Source organism: Bactrocera tryoni, unplaced genomic scaffold (genome assembly GCF_016617805.1).
Source record: "Bactrocera tryoni isolate S06 unplaced genomic scaffold, CSIRO_BtryS06_freeze2 scaffold_11, whole genome shotgun sequence".
Lineage (NCBI taxonomy): Eukaryota > Metazoa > Arthropoda > Insecta > Diptera > Tephritidae > Bactrocera > Bactrocera tryoni.
This window is the reverse complement of record NW_024395824.1, coordinates 8,964,952-8,989,000: the sequence shown is the minus strand read 5'-3', so window position 1 is coordinate 8,989,000 and position 24,049 is coordinate 8,964,952. Positions and strand designations below refer to the sequence as shown.

The following is a 24,049-nucleotide window of genomic DNA, read 5'->3' as shown; positions in this document are numbered from 1 at the left end:
AGTTTATTTCAAATAATAAGTTCTATGTTTGGTTTAATTTCATTTGCTGTAGCTACACGCATTATTGTACCAAAATTGAAATCAGATAACCTACTTCTTATTTTATGTTAGTTTAATTTCATTATGGAAAAAAATTATTCACGAGTGTAGGTACTTCCAAACAAAGATATAATTTTCGAATCAAAAAGTTTCAAACCAGGTTATTTCTTTAAACTTCTTAATAAAAGTAATTTTAATAATAACTTCAGTTTATGAACCACTGTTTCTTCAAACACAAGTGCCCAAATGAATCTTATGAGAGCGCAATGTGAATGATAAGCCAACACCGCTTCTACCGCCCGCTTACCATACAATCTCCAACGATTTGGGGTTTTCCCCGTAGAAACGCGTCAGCAGTTTGCTCTTTCACAACGCAGGGTTGCCAATCTCGATATACTGAAGTAATTATAATAAATGTCTTCAATATGTTCGAAATTTTCTTAAACTAACTCAAAATCAAAGTCGAATGCTATTATTTATAAATATATAAACTAGTTTGATTTCAGTTTTGATATTTTATATTATGAAAAATTGTAATTGAAAAGTTAGATGTGTGCAAAACTACATATGCGTATTGAGTAATGGCCACATTGTTCGCATGAAAACGAGAACAAAACGCTTGCCGCTCGTAGCGAAGGGAGAAGCGAAATTCTAGGGTTCTGCCATTAGCGTTTGTATTCTATTTGTGTGCTTAGCCACTCTCAATCAATAATGACATACCGCGCAAATATATTTTTATTTGATGATTTCTTATATTTTCGAAAATATGTGTTCCCTCTCTATAGCGCGTATTATTATTTTAATACATTTCCAAAGGCAACTTAGATTTTTATAATTTAACAGAACAATTATAGAAAAAAACCTCAATTCTTTGAATATTTTGATAAAACAACCAAACTGAAAATATCACAAATATTAATATATACTTATATATATGTATATATGTATTTATTTAAGCATTTACATTAAATGGAACTGCAATATGTTTAAACAAAATATGTATTATGGTCACAAGTATATTTTTTTATATGTACATATATGCAGATATATAAAACTGCCTTGCATATGTACGTATAAAAGCCCACAACTTGAGAAAACTTTTCCCAATTGTAGCTAAAATGAATTTTTACAACTGGCATCACCACCATTACTGTTCTATCGCATGTACAGTGGTGTGAACAAAATAGGAACAACCATAAGGTGTTGTGAAGTTTTAAAATGTGCTGTTTTCTTATTAAATAAAATTGTTTTTAGATACAAGTATAACTCATATAATATAGAATTTCCCACCCTGCAAAGGTAAATTTAAACAAATATTAATGCAAAAGTCTAAAACCTGCAAATTATGTTTACCTCTTTTTGTTCACACAACTGTACAACTCCGATATGAAGTAAACTTCTGCTCTTTAATTTGTGTACAATGTCAGTATTCCCGCAACCATTCTGCCAGGAATAAAGGGATGTTAAACTTATTCCAGTGTGGGAGCGCCTCAAAATTAGCGTTTTTAATAACATTTTCCATTATGGCCAGATTGAACAAAATTACAATTTTTGGGCATTTATCAACCCAATACCCAACATTTAGTATGAATAAAAATTACTAAATAGTGGTTATTTATTATATGGAGAAACTATTTAAATCTTTTTAAAGAATATTATAACAACTGACTTTTGTCCTTTCAATAACCAATAATAGCTTTTAAGTTTGTTAGCTCTCAATCATTAAAAGTTTTTAATAATTTTCAATTGAAAATAATACTATGATGCTTCAAATTACAAAACATTTCATCAAATACCTTTAAATTTCACAAATTTATTTAATTTTCATTGTTTTTCATTTTTAATAAGAGGTCTTGAACGATGCAACAAATCCCTCCGTTTACATATTTTTTTGGTAAGATTTCAATCTGGCCATCGCTCGTTTCCAATTGTTAAACGTCAAATCCTCCTGAACTCGATCAACTGTCAAAGTTCAGGAGGTTTTGACGTTTAGCAATTGTTCTCTCACTTCCAGTGAGAGAGGAGTTAAACATCTCTTTATCTCTGATTCTGCGATGAATATTAAATTATGGAGGAATGTAATTGATTTTTTTCGTAACATTTTTTCCCCTTCCCTCCGTAAACTGATATGCCCCTCATCTAGCCCTCGTGCGAACTTTGCTAACTTTGCGGGCTAAAAATGTGCCCATCCCTGTTATAGTGAATTCAATCAAGGTCGCAGATCATTGTAAGACGAATGTCGCACAAAATCAGTTCTTGTTCCCGAAACTATTGATGCTGTGCGCAAAATAGTCATGTGACCTATCGTAAGATTGAGACACCATGAAGAATTAGTTAGACCAGCATTCATTCAATATTGCATGAACATTTGACTATAAAAAAATTTGTTTACTTTAGATCCCACTCAATTTGTCAATCGCTCAAAAAAAGGCTCGTGTCGATTAGCCAAGATAAATGAAAAAATACGATATGTGATAGAAATATCATTTAACGGTTTAAATTTAAAACAAGAAAAAGAGGTAACTTCGACTGAACCGCAGCGATGTCAAATACCCTTCACAAATATAATACTAAAATTTCCGTACAAAAATTTGATTTGGATCGATGAGTTTGCATCTAAACAATTTATTCTGAGATTGCATTTAAACAATAATCTGTGTGAAATCTTGTGAAGATATTTCGTCAAATAAAAAATTGTTGCATATGTATGGCGTTTATATCCTCTATTGGTCCGATATCGGCGGTTCCGATAAATGAGCAGCTTCTTAGGGATAAGGACGTGTGCAACATTTCAGAAACTTCAAAGGTCTTTTGCAAAAAAAAGAATGAACTTCTCATACAACGGACGCCCTAATGTATATGCTTTCATGAGAATATTCTACAGATGTCAAGGGAGATAGATGAATATGTGTGCATATGTTTTTGGGATAAACACAAGTAGACAAATACTGATTCACTCACACATATATGTAGATATGTTTTTGCATAAATCTCCTTGTTTTCAGTAGAGTCTTATCACACGAAGCAACTTTTGTTGCGGCAACTCTTGGTTTATAGGCGAGGGGGCGACGAGGAGAGGGGAATCGCGCCGAGTTTCCAGTGTTCAGCAACTCGCTTTGTGTTCTTATTCGTAGCAGTTCGCTGCGACGTTTTTCGGCATTCGTGTTCTTTCTTTCGTAGTACATAGTTGCATTTGCGTATATATTTTTTTTGAAATTAATATTTTGAATATATTTAAAAAATTTAATTTCATCTTTTGGTAAGTAATTTACAAATATGTATACAAATATACATAATATAATATAAATATTTTAGAAAATGGAGTATGACGAAAAAAAATCGAATTAATTAAAGATATTGTGAAATGTATGGAGGAAGCCATACAAATTGATTCAGACGATAGTAAAAAGGGTGATATATCTTTGTTTTAATAAATAAAATGTATTTCTTAATTGATTAGAGCTGATTAATATATGTGATAGATATGGCCCAAATACCTATAAGGAAAAAGAAACGATTAATGTAGGTTAAAGTAAAGAGTAGACAATGGGTTAAAGTAAAGTGAAAGAGAATGAGAAAAAAACTCGAGCAGAGTTGCGCAACACAAGTTGCTCGTGTGAAGGTAATGGGCGACAGCAAAAGAGAATCGCCCGAGAATTAGCAACTAAAGTTGCTTCATGTAATCGCAAACGTACGAAATACATTCTCTGTTATCTACGCTAATTATCGTTAAAAGATAAATGGTGAGTTTATAGCTCTTCAGGTTATTCTGGTTTTTTGACGTGAAACAAATAATTTCTCCACCAAGAAAGAATCATGTGCAAGTTAACAGAGTCGTTCTTCCTGTCACGTATGCTGGGTTAAGTCACCGACATTGGCGCACATTCATACAAGTTAACAGAGTCGTTCCTCCTGTCACGTATGCTGGGTTAAGTCACCGACATTGGCGCACATTCATACATACATCATCATCCGCACTATGGTCACGATCACCAGCGTAATCAATTGCACTTGACAACAGCGTACCAACGCTCTCGATCTTTTCATGTTTTCGACGCGCTTAAATATCGGGACTACATATTATAAAAAATGCACCCACGCTTACGGTAGCCAACCCAAGCTCTTTATGCTGCAACAACACTAAGAGAATGCAGGCTAGTTTTTACCGACAGCTGCGCACCAACGCACATACATTATTCATCAGCGTAAGCAATTGCACTTGACAACAGCGTACCAACTCTCTCAACATTTCCTTGCTGCTGATGCGCCAAAATATCGGGACTATGATAAAAATACACCCACGCTTACGGCAGTTAAGCCGAGCCCTTTTATGCTCCTCGTTCGTGGCAACAACACTGACACCTAAAGCAGACTAGTTTTGTAAGTTTAGAGTTAGAAACAAGCAGTTTAAGAATCCAATTGTAAAGTTGAGTTGAAAGAGGCGAGTTGTATCGCCATCAATAAATCAGCCAAAAAAGCAATTATTAACTGGCGCCCAACCTGTTGGCTCTTAAAAGGACAAAGGACCTATTAAGGACCCTAAGGATCTAAGCTATTTTTGAAAGGACAAAGGACTCAAGGATTTCTAAGGAGCTGTTTATAAAAAAACAAGAAGGATTCATATGGAGCTGATTTGTTAAATTCTACATTAAGAGGAAAAAAACTGTAAGTGATTTTTCAAAATATTTTCAAGTGGTTTAAAATTAAAATTAAAAAGTGTATCTAAAAATAAATCATTTATTGAAAACAAAGTGGAGTAAAGTGAATTTTTGTGATTAAAAATTCATAGAAGGTTATTGAAAATACTTTATAAAAGTTGACCTAGAAAACAATATTTAGTTTATTTTTAAATGTGCAAGCATTTGTTTTCGGCACTATAATCAGCTGAACATAGTTTGTAGCTTTTTTTGCCATCTGCGTATTTCCGAATTAAAATATAATAAGTGTAATTAAAGTTAATTAAACTTTTGGTGTCCACTTGTGGTTATAGTTTTTCATATTGCAATTTGTTTATTGTGTTGAAAATTTTTAAGTCAGCATCAATTTAATTTGCTTTCGAATACTTTTTGTGGTTTATTTCTGCCAAAGTAGTGAAAATAAATCTGTTATGTTACCTTAAAGTAATAATCTGCGCATTATAATGATTTGACATATATTTCATTTTCATAAAGAATTGTATCCGCTTTGTTTAAACTCGTGTAAAGAACTAAGGTGATCTATTTGCTGCTAGTGTTTTCAGGGTAACTTTTTGAAAGCTATTGTCACGTTTATTAAACCCAGACTTAGAGCAGAAAAACTTTTTGTCGCGGCAAAATGAGTTTTAGTAGGGATGAAGTGATAGCAATCGTCAATGAGAATAATGAGAGAACTAGACTAGAGTTAGCCGAACAATTAAATATTTTAACTCTTGAAATTAAACGCCTTCAACCGCCTAGCGTTGAATCTTACCATCCAGTTTCAATAAATCCATTAGTTACGGAAAATAATGCGAGTTTGGACCTAATAAAATCTCTCCCAGAATTCAAGGGTGATTGCACATCCTACCCAGCGTGGCGAAGTGCCGCGGTATTCGCCTTGAACTATTATAAGGAGGGGTCCGAAAAATATTATATAGCCATGGGTATATTTAGAAACAAAATTATAGACTCGGCTAACTCCACTCTTGCCTCCTATAGTACAGTTCTCAATTTTAAAGCTATTATTGCCAGATTAGACCAGGAGTATTCAGATAAGAGACCGTTATATGTATTGGAAAACGAGCTTAGTATTCTGAGACAGGGGAATTCGTCTATCGATGCATTTTATGGCAAGGTGGAAAAACAGCTGTCGCTTATAATAAATAAGCAAATTATGACCAACAGTGGAAGAAGTGATATTATCGAAGCTATAAATGAACGCGCTAGAGGGAATGCCTTACGTGTTTTCATATCAGGTCTTCGTCGCCCAATGTGCGATATTCTCTTCTCTGCTGGTCCTAAAGACTTACCTTCTGCCCTTGCTGTTGCTCAGGAGCTAAAAACTAATTACAGGCGTATTGAGTTTGCTGAAGCGTATGCTGCAGGTAACGCATCTAAACCAAATATGCCAACACAAGTAATGTATCCGCCCCAAACTGTAACTCAGAATAGTCGGCCATTTTTACGTTTCACTCAAGGTAATGCAAATAGGCCAACTCCCATGGAAGTTGATAATGGATCAAGTTTTTATAGAAAGAAGGCTAATCTTCCTAAAATACAACAAGAATATAAAAGCAACAACATAAAAACATTTCCGGTTCAATCACCCAATTATAATACTGGGGTACAGCATTCTAATCCTAATTTGACAGGGATGTTTAAGCGTTCTCATGAGCAATTGCACTCAGGTCGATCACCATTTCGCAAAATACAAAAGGTTAATTTCATGCCAGATGAAATAGGAGCTTCTTCAAACAATGATCAATTACAGGTTTGCACAGATGACCTAGTTCAAGATATTGATTATCAAAATGAACATTATTATGATTACAATTGTAATTATAATAATCAAACTTATGATGGAAAAGATGCCATTGAAGAAAACGGTGAAGAAATTAATTTTTTAGAATAAAGTCGCTCCTGCCTTTTATTACAAAGAAAGCCAAAAACGGGCAGGAGCTCCGGATTTAATTTGATACCGGCACTTCAAAAAACTATATAAAGGACCTTCCCTTTCTTCAAGAAATTAAGCCTTTAGAACACCATTTTAAATTAAAGTCTATAAACGGTGAAAATATCATAAATAAAAAATGTTTAATAAATATTCTGGACAATACCTCAACGTTTTTCTTGCTTTCCAGTCTAAGCACGTTTGATGGTATCATAGCGTACGATTTTTTGAAACAAATTGATGCAAAAATTGATGCCGTTAAAGGGTATTTATTTTACCGCAATGGTAAAATAAAATTACAGTATTTATCGTGTAACCAAGTTAACTCCATTTTGATAGAAGAAGAATCTGTTCCATCATTAGTTCGGACTAGATTTCGTCAAATTATACATAAAAACATAAATGCTTTTGCCGATCCCAATAGAGCGTTGCCATACAACACTGCCGTAAAAGACAGAATTCGCACAAATACGAATGAACCAATCAATAGCAAAAGTTACCCGTATCCCATTTCTGTTGCGCCTTTCATCAATAATGAAATTAAAACCCTACTCAGAGATGGTATCATTAGGGAATCGTGTTCACCGTACAATTCTCCTGTACATGTTGTGAATAAAAAAGGCTTCGATGAAGACGGTAAACAAAAATTAAGGTTGGTTATCGACTTCAGAAAAATTAATGAGGTAACAATTCCGGATCGATACCCTATACCGGACACATCGGTTATCTTGGCAAATTTGGGTTGTTCAAAATTTTTCACCACATTGGACCTAAAGTCGGAGTTTCATCAAATTATTTTAAGTGAGGAGGATAGACGGTAAAGGTATTAAGACCTGTCCAGATAAGATTCACGATATCATAAACTATGAACCTCCACAAACTCTTCGAGCCTTGCGCTCATTTCTTGGTTTATCCGGGTACTACCGCCGTTTCGTGAAGGATTACGCTGCCATTGTAAAACCTTTAACTATTTATCTTCGAGGGGAAAATGGACAAGTAGGTGCGAGAAATTCCAAAAACGTCAAAATAAATTTTGACTCAGATGCGCTTGGCGCATTTGAAAGAATAAAAAAGATATTAGCTTCCGAAGACGTGCTTCTCCAGTATCCCGATTACAATAAACCCTTCGGAACTTACTACTGATGCTTCCTCTACTGCCTTAGGTGCAGTCTTATCCCAAAAAGGGCGACCAATTACAATGATTTCGCGAACACTATCTACTTGTGAACAAAGCTATGCGACAAGTTAGCGTGAACTTTTAGCAATTGTTTGGGCATTGAAAAAGCTACGACACTATTTGTACGGAATAAGGGATATCCACATTTTTACTGATCACCAACCGCTGATATTTTCGATGTCAGAAAATAATCCAAATGCAAAAATGAAGAGGTGGCGATCATTTATTGAAGAATTTTCTCCCGTTTTCCATTTCAAACCCGGAAAGGATAATAAGGTAGCTGACGCACTCTCGCGGCAGTTTGTCCACAGTTTGAGTGATTCCGTTTCTGATGAAACTGTGCATAGCGAATTGTCTTCAAGTAAAACAATCAAGACAGTTAACTGCCCTATAAATCAATTTAAAATTCAGCTGGTGTTAACAAAGTCTTCCTCATTTAATAAAAACACTAAAATTCTTTTTCAAAAACATATTCGTCACACAATAGCATTCGATGACGTTAAAGATCTTGTACAGTGTTTAAAAGGAATCATAAATACAAATGTCACTAACGCGATCCACTGTGATCTAGCAACCTTAGCAGAAATTCAGAATACATTAGTTCTGGCATTCCCCGGTGTTAAATTTCTCCACACAGAGGTCTTGGTCATAGACTTAACTAATACAGATGATCAGTTAGAAACGATAGCAACGGAGCACAATCGAGCTCATCGTGGTTTACACGAAAATTTTCGCCAAATCTCCAGTGAGTACTTTTTCCCAAACATTAAAAAAATGTTGAAAACATTAATAACTAACTGTAAGATATGCTTGGAAAATAAATACCAGCGAAAACCACCTGATCCTGGAATTGGTGAAACTCCCATTCCAAGCCTTCCAGGCGAAATCCTTCACTTAGATATTTTTATAACTGGTAAACAACTTTTCTTGACGTGTTTAGACAAGTTATCAAAATTTGCTATCGTAAAGCCAATTATCTCAAGATCAACAGTTGATATAAAGAATGCTTTATTGGAAATTTTGCTGGTATTCGGTAATACCAAAACGATCGTTTCTGATAATGAGAAAGCATTTCAATCGAATACCATTAGGACTTTGCTAAAAGATAATTTCAAGATAGAACAATTTTTCATACCCACCCTTCACAGTGAAAGCAACGGGCAGGTGGAAAGATTCCATTCTACATTGTTGGAAATTTCACGCTGCGTTAAAGAACAACAGAAAATAGTAGAAATTATAGACTTAGTACTATTAGCAACTTTTAAATATAATTGTAGCGTACATTCGGTAACGGAAGCGAGACCAACTGACGTCTTTCACAATTTCCCGGTAGAAAAACTTGGCGATATAAGAAAACGACTGCTCGAAACTCAGAATAGAACTTTGCGTAGAACTAACAAAGGTAAAACAGTGAAAACTTATAGCCCCGGAGAGAAAGTTTTTTTGAGACGAAATAAAAGGCTTGGGAATAAATTTGACAAGGTTTTCATTGAGAAGGTTGTTGAAAGGGATCTTGGCACTACAGTATTGATTGATGGAAGAAGAATCCACAAAAGCAAACTTCGTTAAGCAACTACGTTTTTTTTTTAGTTTTTTTCTTTAATAAAAAACACCACAACAAATAACGAAATTAAAATATAAAAACCACTTTTTAATGATTTGAACTATCATATTATTTCTCATAAAATATTTATAACTCTTTTGAGAATTGAATTTCTTTAATTCACATACTTAATATATCTAAGCTTAAGATATTGTTAACGGTAGATTTTAAGTCCTGTCAAATAATTATGTCCGCTAATGCGACTCTATGCAAAGAACGAAAGTGAAAAAACATATGTTCATATCGAATCGAGGACGTTTCGCACTTAAGCAGGGGATAGTTAACAGAGTCGTTCTTCCTGTCACGTATGCTGGGTTAAGTCACCGACATTGGCGCACATTCATACAAGTTAACAGAGTCGTTCCTCCTGTCACGTATGCTGGGTTAAGTCACCGACATTGGCGCACATTCATACATACATCATCATCCGCACTATGGTCACGATCACCAGCGTAATCAATTGCACTTGACAACAGCGTACCAACGCTCTCGATCTTTTCATGTTTTCGACGCGCTTAAATATCGGGACTACATATTATAAAAATGCACCCACGCTTACGGTAGCCAACCCAAGCTCTTTATGCTGCAACAACACTAAGAGAATGCAGGCTAGTTTTTACCGACAGCTGCGCACCAACGCACATACATTATTCATCAGCGTAAGCAATTGCATGACAACAGCGTACCAACTCTCAACATTTCCTTGCTGCTGATGCGCAAAATATCGGGACTATGATAAAAATACCCCACGCTTACGGCAGTTAAGCCGAGCCCTTTATGCTCCTCGTTCGTGGCAACAACACTGACACCTAAAGCAGACTAGTTTTGTAAGTTTAGAGTTAGAAACAAGCAGTTTAAGAATCCAATTGTAAAGTTGAGTTGAAAGAGGCGAGTTGTATCGCCATCAATAAATCAGCCAAAAAAGCAATTATTAACTTGCATAATAGAACGCATGCGCTAAAGGAAAGCGGTGGAAAGTTCATTTAGTTCATATTTGAGCAACAAGATTTTAACAGTAAGGGTTCATATTGCCTCGAAAAGGGAGGCGGGACTTAAATTTAATTTGAAAAGTGTCTTAGTATCTAAAAAATCATGTAGTGTTTACTCACTTTCTTCATATTAGGCAATTGTTCAAGACCTAATCCATCCATTACCAATTTAAGCAGCTTTTGATCATTTGCACTATGCGTTTTTTGATTTGAATCTTCAACGGTAAATTTAATGTTATACCTATTGGTGGTTATATTTGAATTACCAGATAATTCGCTTTTGAAAGTACGATCGTTTTTACTATTTCTATTGCTATTGATGTCTGATTCCGTATTATTACTTTTAAGTTGTGTAACAATAGATTCGACTGTACCGCGCTTGCTGCGATGTCTCTGTTGCAATGCTATTATCTTCTGTTGGCGCACTTCAATTTGCTTCTCATTAAAAAACTTCCTTTTCTTATAGTTATTATAAATAAATTTACTAAATTCAATCTGGCTGTTGTTGTGCTTTTTAGCGTTTTGTAGTTTTACTGCAGAAACACGGCTGAAATCGCTGTGATGATTACTTTTCTGAACGACATATGATTTTGGTTGTTTCTGTGCACTATCCTGCCTTTTTAGTCTTATTTTTTGATGTTCGCAGGGTTGTATATTATTTGTTTCAGTTATGTCGAACATATTTTTAACAGTCGTAGAACTCACAGGAATTATAGTTGTTGCTCCCATATCTCTCGCTGTTCTGGTCGTTGTTGCAGACGCAGTAGTTGCAGCTATGGATAGGAGATACTGTCCGCTCACTCGTTGCAGAGTCAGTACCGTTAATATTAAAGCGATCATTAAAAACGCATTTCGAACCAAACTTAAAAAGCTGGTTTTGAGTGTTGTTGTTATTGTAATCGGCTTACCAATCTTTAGAGTTGACGGTATTATACCATGGCTGCAAGTTGCATTGACATTAGTGTGAAAAAGTGCTTCCTTCGACAGAAGTGTGGAGGCAAACTCATTTTTTGCGGTTGTTCTTCTATCCGCGTCAGCACATATGTAAGCACTACTGTCTGACCGCATAGTTGTAGTCTGGTTTTGAACAACACTACCATTTACTGCGATTTCTAGTTCTGCTCCTAACTCGACTTCTAGCGTAGTCTCAAATGTTGCCGCAACGCCATCTATATTTGGTCGGTATTGTAAGCTGATGGTTTGCTCAGACGATCTAATTTGCTTTAACCTTCGATGTTGCATACATTTACGAATATTTTGTCGCAGTTTTTGTCGATTACATGGAGTTTTGTAATCGCAAAAACATCTGTTCTTACCAACGTCACCATCATCACCACTTACGTTTTGTTGAATAGGTGTCTGATTGCGGCGGTTGCATTTGGAATAAATTTCCGGATTGGACAACTGCAACATTTTGGCCGCGAATAAATCGTAGGCATTCTTGGAGGTGTTTAAAATTGGTGCATGCACAAAAGTTGGTTGTTGCGCCAAACCATAGCTGGCAGTCGACTGCGCTGCAATTTCTTTCATCTTAAGACCTTTTTCGCGGCTTTTTAACATCATCCGCGCAAGCTCTAATGAAAGTGCAGTAGACGATGGACTCCCCGCTTTTGTTGTTGCTACCAAATTATTGCGAGAGCTGGTGTTCATAATTCCACTTCTTTTCTTTTTGGTCTCACTTAGTATATGATATTCTTTCAAATATTCATGTGAACTTTTATTTTGCTTTTCGTTTTAAATTGATATTACTGAACTTATTTTTTTGTGATGAGGTATATCATAACAAAATTATATGTATCCTGCCATGACTCGTTGTTTGCTGATTTATTACTTGGTGTCGGTTAACATCATTTGATTAGCTACCGTAGGCGTTTTTTCATGTAATCGTTTTCTATTTTCTTGACGTTTTCGTCGTTATTTAAGTTAAGTTTTATGATTAATTTTGCAGCAATAAAATTTGTTACTTCTTCCCTGTAAATATAATAAATAAGAATCGTTCAAAAATAACATAAAAACGTCGTTTCGCAAAAACTAGTTAACTTTTCTGCTTAAACCAATTTGTTAAAAAAAAAACAAGTGGATGAGCTAAGTATAACCGAATATTTCATACCCTTGCAACTTGCAAGTATTAAAGCCAGAGGCTTTCAGGTACATAAGGCTTGTTAGTTATATGGGATCTAGGCCAAATTTTCAGCCGATTTTATATATATAAGTATATGGGGCTAAGGGAAGTATTGACTCGATTGAACCCTTTTTTGTCAAACAGACATTTCAGGAATGGATTCTCTGAATTTCAATTATATATCTCACACCGATATTTTCGGTAAAAGGCCGACTGTAAGCACTGGGTCCACATATTAAGAACCACGGCGTGAGAACAGTATTCGTTCGTTTTACGCAGTTTTTAGTCATAAGGGAAATACGCTATATATACCTACAAATTATTTCATTCTTGACTTGTGTACAGAAAATTTAAAGTTTCAAATGGAATTTAAAACTATTTTATGTGGGAAGTAGGCGTTGCTGTGGAAACATAGGGTCAGAGAAATGTTACGTACCAAATTTGGTTGAAATCGTTTGGGCGGGTCCATAGATATGTAATTTCACATAAAAGTGGGCGGTGCCACGCCTATCGTTAAATGTTTACCTACCTTTACAAAGCTTTCTCATACCATCTCGGGGATAAAAATTTATGTATCTGTCGTATTTAGTTATTGATTTATCGCGCTTTCAGTAGTTCTTAACAGTACTGTTGTATGGGGAGTCATCCGGTTTCACAAATTTTTCACCTACAGACGGTGTTCCTATAGTATTTGCGATAGACGAATTTGCTTGTTGTAGCTTTAGTGGTTTAGAAGATTTAAAAAAAATCCCTTATGTGCCCCTTGAACCTCTTCTAAGTCAAAGTTTTATATCTTAATTTAGTGCACAGTTGTGGTCCTGTTTTCGGTTAATAGCGTTTTGTTGGCGTGTCAGTGGTCCGATTTATATCTATCTCGATTAGTTTCAGGTGATACATACGACCTTTAGGTGAACAAAACTAACATGTTGAAAGAGTATAAAAAAACAAGAAATAACGTGAACTTGGACGCCACCGATGCTGTAATACCCTGAACACGAGTATTTCTTATAGCAACTATACTTTGTATGGCTAAATTTGAAAACGTAACCGGCTAACGGTTTGATCATACGGAAAACCTTTTGTTAGTTTTTCTAGCAACTTTGTTTGAAATAAACAATTTTGAATAAGGTCACTTCATGAGATTATTCCATGAAGATTAATCTTGTTTTTTCACTCAAATAGCAGCAATGTGCTCTAGTGTGATGTTTCAGATTGTGGCCTTGTCTTGGACAACAGTCTATGCCGAATTTGGTAAAGATATCTTGTGAAATAAAAGAGCTTTCTATACATGAACTTGGTTTTAGTCGTTCTGTTTGTATGACATTTGTATTCTATAGTGGACCGAAATCGGCAGTTCCGACCAATAAGTAGCTTCTTGGGGAGAAAAGAACGTGTGCAAAACTTCAGATCGATATCTCAATAGCTGAGGGACTAGTTCTCGTATATATAGATAGAGAGAAGAGCTTGGAAAAACCGACTCAGCTCGTCACGTTAATTATTTATAGTTATATAAAAATGTATACTCCCGCTTCTCTTTGTGTGTGACATACTATACATGTAAAGTTTGAAATTATGGTGTAAACATTTTGAACAATACGACTTCCTGAATTAAGTATTTAATTTATTTCAAACGCAAAGTGCGCAGGACCAGCGTTCGATTCCTGTTTTTATCAACATTCCGAAAACGTATTAAATTACAATAGCACCCCAACAGGCAATGGCAAACCTCCAACCGTTTATTTGTACCGAGAAAGCGTTTGATTAAAATCAATTAGGCATCCCGTACGTCTCATGATGATAAGGTTCATTTTAGCCATAATGAACACGTAAATAACCAAATTGCAGTATTTGGAGAATGAAGCTAATAAAAGCGTATTAAAAAACCACTCACGAATTTTTATTCATCAATTGTTTTACGTATTTCACGTTAAGTTTTATTTTTGTTGGTTTCCGTAGGACGGTTTAACCACCATTGTAGCGCGTGTTAATCTACCAATTTGTTGGGATGAAGTTTTGGTGAGCAAATTATATGGAGAAGTGGCCTATCAAAATTCGGTAGAAAATATGTTGAAAATTTTTAACAGATTGATGGTTTTCATAAGACGTTGCGGCGATATAACATTTCATATCAACTAGGTTTCAACAAAATGAAAAGTAATAAAGCCTAAAAGTTATACCTGTATATTTTAATATTAAGGTGACATGAGAACTTGGAAAGTTTAGTGGTTAGTTAAGCCAAATCAAACAGTGGTGTTATATGTATATTTGGGGTACTCACAACGTGTCATAAAGCATCGTAAAATTATAAATTTTTAAACTAGTTTAAAAAATTTGTTGTTGGATTGCATCTAAAATACGTTTACGCAAATACAACTCTTAACTCTATGTTTTCGGCTCCTTATAACCTATAACTTCATGAGACTATGTGAAACCCTTAATTATATATTATATTATATTATATATACATATATGTATTATATAAAAATAGTTCCATCATAATGTCCCTGTTAACTTTTTTAATAAATGTTGATATCGGCAATGTTTAGGCACTCTAAAAATTTTCGAGCAGGCTATTCAAGATCTGATATTATATATTATGACTTCATAGTATGTACATCGTATCGTGGAGTATTATACCAAATACTCGAAGCGGTTCAAAGTAAACAGCAATTCTGTTAGTGAAACAATTTTTTTAAAAACTTGGTAAGGTAATTCAATTTCTAGAATATTCATAATATTTATTTAGTAAATATAGTTTCGAAGGTATGTATATGTGTTAACGCATAAAATGTCTACACATGCGTCATGATATAATCGAAATTATTTCTTTGTTAATATACGATAATACAGGTTCCATTACGTAACCTGAAGCAAAAATTACGGAGAAAATTATGAATGCGGGAGAGCAGGTGCGTCACAAGCATTCCGTTAGCCAAGTATGTATGCATGCCAGAATAGAAAATAAAATGCAAGTTTTTAATGTTCTTACATCCTTCAATGGTAAATGGCCAAAAATATAAGAAATCACAGGGTAAAAGAGCAGAAATTAACCAAAAAAAATATAGAATTTAAGTATAAAGTTCATTAGCATTGAAATATTCATTAAAACTATATTTTTGATAAAATGAAAACGTGTTTATGTGGTTCTCTTGTATACATATGTATATGTATACGTAGTTATCTTATAGGAATGCTTGATCATTTGTGCATATAACAAATCAAGCATGCATAAAAATGTAAGGAAATATGTATTTATGTCAATTAGTTTTGCATTTGGAAACTCTATTTCTTTATTAAAGCATAAATATTTTCTATGAAAGAAAATAAATACATAAGTCGCTATGCCCAAAATAAATATCTTGGTTGAAAATTGGGTATTCCGGTTGGAATTTATTCGTGCCAGCCGCGGCGATCACTTAAAAAACATTATAACAAAGTTAAATTCTTCGCTAAAACATTAAAGTATATGCCTTTATTTCTTCTTGAAAACCACATGTCTAAAAAACATACTTTGTGAATATACTAATTTAATTAGGAGAGTATAAAATTTTTTATGTTGTTGTTTTTTTTAACAAAATGCATATTATTTCAACAATATTGTGCAAAATTTGAAGTTAATTGTAGCAAAAGTAAGGAATATCAATATATTAGATCACAGATTACTGTTCACATTTTTAACGATTACCTATTAGTCAATTGTTTGCTTTTTCTTAAAGTAAAACATTTTAAAAAATTTCTCTGAAAATTTTACGTAAGTCCGATAAATAAATAAATTATTTTATAATTATTAAGTTTTTTTCTAAATTTCTGTCTAGTCAAGTGGAAACCTAACGTAATGATACTATGTTTTTACTTTAATAAAACTACGTAATTTACTGAAAAAGAAAATATCATTTCAAATTGTAATTTTTTCATGTATCTGACTGCACCAAACCCCTTAAAGCGTTTTCTCCACAACTCACGTTTTTAAAGTTGATGGCCTTACTACAGCTATCTTTTTGAAAGATTCAACACTATTTCTTTATACAGCAAGGTACGGCCGGTAAGTTATTTTCAAATTTCTTAATATTTTTTTTTTACAAAAACAAAGCAAGTGATATTTCGCAAAAATCAAAGTAAAGAGATTTTCATGCAAGGACTTGATTTTGATCGGTCAGTTTGTATCACAAAAACGGAACAGACGGAATTGGCTAAATCGCCGGAGCTCGACAAGCTGATTATTTATACTTATATGGTATACATGTACGTTATAGGTTTGTTGCCGTATTTTTAATATGTCCTTGTAAAAATAATTTATGCAACAATCTTTTAATTTCATACTTTAATGCACCATTGGTTTTAATAGAACTTAATTTTATCTTCACAAAAAATTGACAAATATACATACATATGTGTGCGTTTTTATACGATTATTTTCAACTAACATACATATGTATGTATACATTTTGTAATAAATATTTTCTTGCTTCACGGCACGACAGTACCGGAAAAGTTACGTACCACTATTCGAATCGAGGTCACAACACATTTAAGCAATTTTAAGCCTTATAATTTTATTTACTTTTTACATTCAATACATACATATTTTCTGGGAAATCGAAAAACACATAGTAAGAGTAAAATTCTTCTCTTTTATTTTATTGTTTATCCCAGCTGTTGTTGTTGTTGCTTTCAATGTGCGCACTGTGTAATAAACTTTTGACTCTATTTTCTATTTTAAGCATGGAATAGTTTTGTTTAATAATGTTTGTACTCACAGCTTAAGCGTGTTGATTATGTTATATGTATATGTAAATAAATTCGTTACTAATAACACAAATTCCAAAGATCAAATTCATAAGCCTTCTATATTTGTGTATGTACATACATATATGCCTGCGCACGTATTTATGTGAGTACATTTGTGTTTATACATGCATATAGAATGCATATAAAAATATACGCATCTGCAGTATCAAGCTGATTTCACACTTAATGCAACAATAATCAGTAAATAGAGTATTTCTTCTTTGGTATTTTCTCATCATTAAACAAAAAACTATTGAGGCGTTTTACAGCTGTTGAAATGGTTGCAAATAAAATGCTATATGTCGTAGTCCGTGAATTACATGACATTTCCACTCAATTTTGAAGGAATAACATTCGCGACATACACAGAGCTACGCACGCGTAAATGCATTTCCGGTGTTGCATGGCTTAGTTTGTCGCTCATTTTATAATTTATGAATGTTTGTTAACGTGTATTTCGATGGCACTTGTGCGAATTCAGGACGTGAAGTTGCTGCCCTTTTCGCGCTACAGCTACAAAATAAGCGCTCATGTTTGCTTTGTTTACACGAACATGTACTTTTGTAGACATATGTACATATGTACATGCATGTAGCAACTCATATTCGCTTATTGAAATTTGCCCACAATATACACATTCATGCATATATTTATATAGACAATATTAACATGGAATAATTTGCTTACGGGCTAATTTGTTTACTGTTGTGCTAATTGCTGATGAATTGCAAATGCCCATGCATTTAAAGTACATATGCATGATCATACATACATAAATACGCAATTAAATTAAGTTACGCAGTACTGCACATCTTTTTAATAAACGTTTTATTATTATTGCAATTTATTTTCTTAAACCGGTTTTATGTTTGGCTTAGTTATTCTGCAAGTTCAAATGACCGGTGTATCTTAGAGTTGCTTAGTCATTACGAAAAATGTTTGTATTTATTTCATGAATCTTTGCTAAAATTTTTGACAAACTAAATTCTTTATGAACACGGAAACAAACATCGAAGTGGCTGATATCGCAACAGTTTAATACGGACAACTCAATTGCTGAGGTAGAATTTATACAACTACACAAACGTCCGGTACACACCAAGTTAAGAAGTGGACTAACCTTTTATCATTGGCATGCCTTGCTTTTGTACTGTACAATGCTCGGCTGTTTTTTTGACGTTTGGCTTGCGCGCTACCAGCTTAGTTTTCATACTCGCAATGCTCAATAAAGGCTCAGTTATTCATAATGTACATAGCACAGCACTGCATAGACAAACATTGCATGTGAAACATAGTCCCAGTTATACTTCACACAGCGCATAGAATTTAGCTGTTTTTAATGTTTGCGAGGCCACGCAAGAGTAAATGCCAAATTGAAGTGCAGTGTTGCCATCTTAGGGGATTTCGGCCTAAATCTATTGGTCATAAGAGTCGAATTAAATTTTTTGGGCTGTTATATTTCTTGGGTTATTTCAAGGGTTTTCTTTACTTTGAATACTAATAATTAAGTAAAAAATATGTTACAGATTACCTACATACATATGGAGACGTAGCTAAGCAAAGCAAATCTAGCAATATTATAGGTACATATCGTCACCTGAAATGCAAAATAACGTAACAACATTTTCGGAAATTTACAATGGCGTGAATAAAACACGAAATAAAATCGAACATGAGTAAAAAAAATTGTAATATTGGTTAAAACTGGTTTATATCTCAGTGCAGATCTTGAAAATGTTGAACATATGTAATATTATGTTTGCAATTTGAAGTAGTGAAGCGTAATCAATAAGACACTCAATTGACGATATACTCTATATAACTCATACACTGACCGACAAATTCGGCATAATATTTGTTAGAAAAACCAAAATCATTATATGTACATAGTATATGGGAGTTGGGGTAGTTTCGACCCAATTTTTTCTATTAACTATTATCATGCCACATACTAAAAAAATGTTCCTGGGTTTTATTAAGAATCTAGTCCACCAATCAAACAGAGAAAAGTCAGCCGGATGTTCGAAAATCTTGATGCCAGGTCAAGTTTTCGACCGATTTTATTATTATTATTTTATTTTAAGCACAAAGATACACTGAGATATGATATGAGTAAAAAAGTTTTCGGTAATTTTCATTGAGATAACTGAAATCTGTATATTAGGTATAAAGAGACTCAGGGAAATTTTGACCCGTTTTAAACCAGTGTTGATACACCGAATAACTATTGTCAGTAAAGGGTTTTGTCTGAATTTCAATTGTATATCTCACACATCGACCGATATTTTCAGTCAAAAGTACACTATAGATACTGGGGTCCACATATTCGGTTCCTACGGACTCGAACAGTTTTTGTTGGATTTTAACATGTTTTGGTCATAAGGTGGCATATTTTAAGGAATTAGTAGTGTAAAATTTTAACCCGTTGTATTAACTACTTCTTGATTTATGTACTGGAAAGTGAACCAAGTGGAATTTAAAATTGTGTTATATAGGAAGTAGACGTGGTTGTAGTTCGATTCATCCCATTCTGTCCCATCACTGTTACATAGGAATATAAGAATAATGCCACGCGCTAAATTTAGTCGAAATTAGCCGGTCGGGTCTCGAGGAAGTAAAATTTAATGTCTCTGGCAAAATTAATTATTGATTTTGCGCTTTAGTAGCGCAGAGGATCACAGCAGTACTTATCTTCTAAATTACTAAAGCAACAACAACCACATTTGCGCTAAGCTCAGTACTGTTACGATCCTCTGCGCCAAATTACAGTTGTATATCTAAATTTAGTGCTTAGTTATGGAGTTATCTTCCGATTTCATCCATTTTCACAGTGTGGGTAGAATTTGTTATAATATTTGCACTGAGCAAATTTTTTTGTTGTAGCTTTAGTATTTTAGAATATAAGTACTGCTGCGATCCTCTTCGCCAAATTACAGTTTTATATCTTAATTTAGTGCTTAGTTATGGCACTTTCCGATTACGCCACCTTGGTCAAAATATTTCAGTTTTTACCCAAGTTACAGCTTGCATGGACGGACGGACAGACAGACACCCGGATTTAATTTTTTTCGTTATCGTGATCATATGTATACATACATATGTATGTATATACAACCCTATATCTAACTCATTAGGGCAATTCAGAATCTTGTGCATCTGAGTTTGCAAATTATGCAATTGCAAATATTTACCATCAACAGTAAACGTCTTTTTTGTGATTTCTGTGCAACCCTTGCAAATACTATTGATTCATAGCTGATCGGTTAAGAAAAACATTGTTTGTAAACAAAATTTTCGCTCAAATTGGTAAATATGCCGAAAAAAAGTTTTAGAGAAAAATTAACTGACGCTTTAATTGATGAAGCTGCTGAAGAAATTATGGCCATTGAAGGTAAGAAATATTGTTATTCAGAATTTCAGTTAATAACAATTTTCTTCTATAAATCGAAAGTGATGATGACGCAGTGGAGGCAGTGTTAGATGAATTGGCTGACAATATATCTGTTGTTATGGAATGTCGGCGAGGAGTTTTTAGCAGAATACCTAAGTCAGATATTTGGCGCAATAATACTTAGACAACACTGGACGAAGACCGATTCCGCCAAATGTTAAGAGTAGATTGAGACCAATATAATATGCTGGTTGATTAAATAAAAAGCGATGAGGAATTCTACAAAGCGCACTCATGTAAGCAATTTTATTTGATTAGCAATCACACTGTTTCGATTGGGTTCGTCGGGAGAAAGCGCAGCATATAGAAAATAGCGACAATTTTTGGAGTGAGAGATAGCGAAACTATATCGATAATCACAAAAGGAATTTTTAGAGTGTTCTTGCCTCACCAATCTAAGTATATACATAAATTGGCCCGATGAGATTGAACGATCGAAAATTGTATCGGACACATTTGAGGAGTTACCGTTTGGTATTGGATGTATTGATGGCACCGAGATTAAATTAGCAGAATCGCCAATTGAAGACCATACATCATACTTCTCCAGAAATCACATACATATATTCAATAAAAGCACAAATAGTATTCTCCTCAACAGTTTAATTAATAATAGTTCCACTTCGTTCGACTACTACGGAAGATTCTATTGAGCCTGATGACCATATACCCAACAAGAAATTAAAAGACAAGCCATATACGCATTAATGTTTTCTTAAATGTATTTTAATTCATTTGTCAGTTTTTAATTACATATATTTATACATTAAACTATTGTATACAAAATAAATGGTTATTTTAATTTAAGTATTTAGTACAAGACAAACATGAAAAAGATAACGCTTTGAATGATAGAAGATAGTAAAACAGCAATAACCGTATTAAATAAGTATTCATCTCAACAGTAATTGGAATTAAATATTTTAAAATATAAAGATAAATAAAGTTCAGAGATACATAAATTAAGATAAATAAATAAATATAAATAAAGTACAGAGAAATTACTGTTGAGAAGAATACTTATATTTCATTTCAATTTCGAACTTTAGTAAGCGTTCCTCCTTTTCAATTTGAAGTTTTTCAATCTTTCATCCTTTTCCAATTCTAAGACTTTTAAGTCCAATTCACGGTTCTTGAATCCTATTTCAGCTTAAACTCTTTCAATTTCTGCTTGCAATCTTCTTTCATTCAAAGCGTGATCTTTTTCATGTTTCTCTTTTTCCCATTCCATTTTCATTTTAAACATTTCCCTACGCTCGACTTGAAAAGCAACAAGATTTGCAGCAGATGATTTTGGGATATTTTTTTTTAAATTTTATTTCTTGCTTTTTCAGGAACAATTACTTCACTTACACTGCCTGAGGGTAGATTTTCAATATTGGCAATGTCAATTGGAGACGCAATTTCTTCGCCGACATCAGAAAAAGTGATTTCCAGTATTTGGCGGGCCGCGCTTTTGTTCATTATGGACGTACTGCCACTATCAATCACTTCAGAAGGTAATTCACTTGTGGTTTTTTTTTTTTCAAACATATATTTAAGTTGATTAAAGTATGAGCACATCTGCAACACTTTGCCTGAAATATAATATAAGCATTAGAAAAAATTTTGTCGCATTCATTTCGCTTACCTTCAAACCTCGACGTCCCGACATCAGACTCAAGAAGGCCTGCTCCTGTTGACATTCGCCAATCGCTTGCTTTTTTGTATGAAGCCTTCAGGTGCCGCACGTTTCACCGTATTAGATCCATTTTCTATTTTCGTGCTCTCAATGAGCTTTTTATAAAAAATTTGAGCTGTTGGTGCCTATTGAAATTAAAATTATTGTTAAATAAATTATTGAATAAGTGCTCCCAGCAAAAATTTCACTTACCTCTACTTCTGGAGCTTCCTGCAAGAAATCCAGTACACTCTGGATTTCTTTTTCGCTCCACTTTTTGTTGGGTTTTTCATTCTCTTTTTGTTTAAACCGGTTTGCTCCATTTATTTTCTTTGCTTGTTTATATTTTTGACAACAGCTGATAATTTGCAAACCAGTACTGCAAATAATACAATGGCGTTTTAGTGCTGCTTCTTTGCAAGGGTGTAGCAGGTGCATCGCTGTACATTTTGTTAGTGTAAAAGCAAAAATATGCTCGCTTATTTGCAATTGCAAAGATGCTAGACCATTTGCACCAGATTCTGAATTGCTCTATTAAATTTTTGGTGATACGTACAACCGTTAGGTGAACAAAACTATTATCTCTGTAGCATCAGGTTGCAAGAGTGTAAATATGAAATTTTAAAAAATGTTGCTAAATGATTTGCTAAATGATTTTAATTTTTAACTTACAATTAACAATCTATATATTATTCTAAGACAAGGCGCTTATTTCCAGAGATCTACAAAACGTACAGAGACAAATAATACATCAAATTAAAGTGTGCGATCTGAAACTTTGCACAAATTTTACAGATTTTAAATTCATTGAACCACTTTTGATATATTTGCGTTTAAAGTTCTTCAATTTTTACATTAAGCTAATATAAGCAGCACTTCTACAGAAAAGAGCATATATGTAAGAGAATGAATAATTACAAATGTTTCAGTCATTTGCTTTCGTTACACACATACCCACATACGCGAAGGCGCAAGTGCGAAATCTAACAACAACAATGTTGCCTGCTCGGCAGTGGTCGGCATTTCAAAGTGTAAACACAATGACTGCGAAAGACTGCAGCAGCACGACAGTGAACTGAAAACGTCGTTGTGTGCAACAACAACACAATGGCCGGCATGTACACAAAACAACGCAGTTGTCCATTTTGTATGTACACAATTTCGTTGTGGTCATACTAATTCCTTTCACTTCAATGAAATTTTAATATTTTGTTCAAAGTGAAATTTTTTATACAAAAAATAAGTAAATAGGTCAATATTTTTGTTTTAAATTATCAATTGTTATTACAAATGTTATAATAGAGCTATAATATAGCTAGTTTATGCTTTTATTTGTAAAATAACGTCAAGTTTGGTAGAGCTGTGAATAATTTTACATTTTACATATTAGTGGCATCACCACTCTACCTCCTCTTTCTATCTTCCATTCTACTGTCAACTCTACTGTCGTCCTACTGTCGTTGGCAAAAATAGGAGGATATTGAAGTTAGCGAGAACGACAACTGTCGGCCTGCAGTCGTGTAGTCACGCAGCTGTCAAAATAACACTGCCCTTAAGAACGTGTATATTTTAGTATTTGACAGATGTAGTTTG

At 33.9% G+C, this 24,049-nt stretch overlaps 2 protein-coding genes across 4 annotated transcripts in view; one reads left to right on the top strand and one right to left on the bottom strand.

Annotated features, from left to right (window-relative positions):
- Positions 1-12,077, bottom strand: part of LOC120779654 — a 57,662-nt gene extending 45,585 nt beyond the window's left edge. For all 3 annotated transcript variants that reach the window (XM_040112011.1, XM_040112010.1, XM_040112012.1), the window contains exon 1: positions 10,556-12,077. In XM_040112011.1, coding sequence (XP_039967945.1) covers positions 10,556-11,998 — 1,443 coding nt within the window. In that variant the 5' untranslated portion in view covers positions 11,999-12,077. The remainder of the gene's footprint in view (positions 1-10,555) is intronic.
- An 8,482-nt stretch (positions 12,078-20,559) lies between these two features.
- Positions 20,560-24,049, top strand: part of LOC120779655 — a 68,655-nt gene continuing 65,165 nt past the window's right edge. The window contains exons 1-3 of the mRNA XM_040112013.1: positions 20,560-20,736; positions 20,797-21,032; positions 22,131-22,295. Coding sequence (XP_039967947.1) covers positions 22,181-22,295 — 115 coding nt within the window. The 5' untranslated portion in view covers positions 20,560-20,736; positions 20,797-21,032; positions 22,131-22,180. The remainder of the gene's footprint in view (positions 20,737-20,796; positions 21,033-22,130; positions 22,296-24,049) is intronic.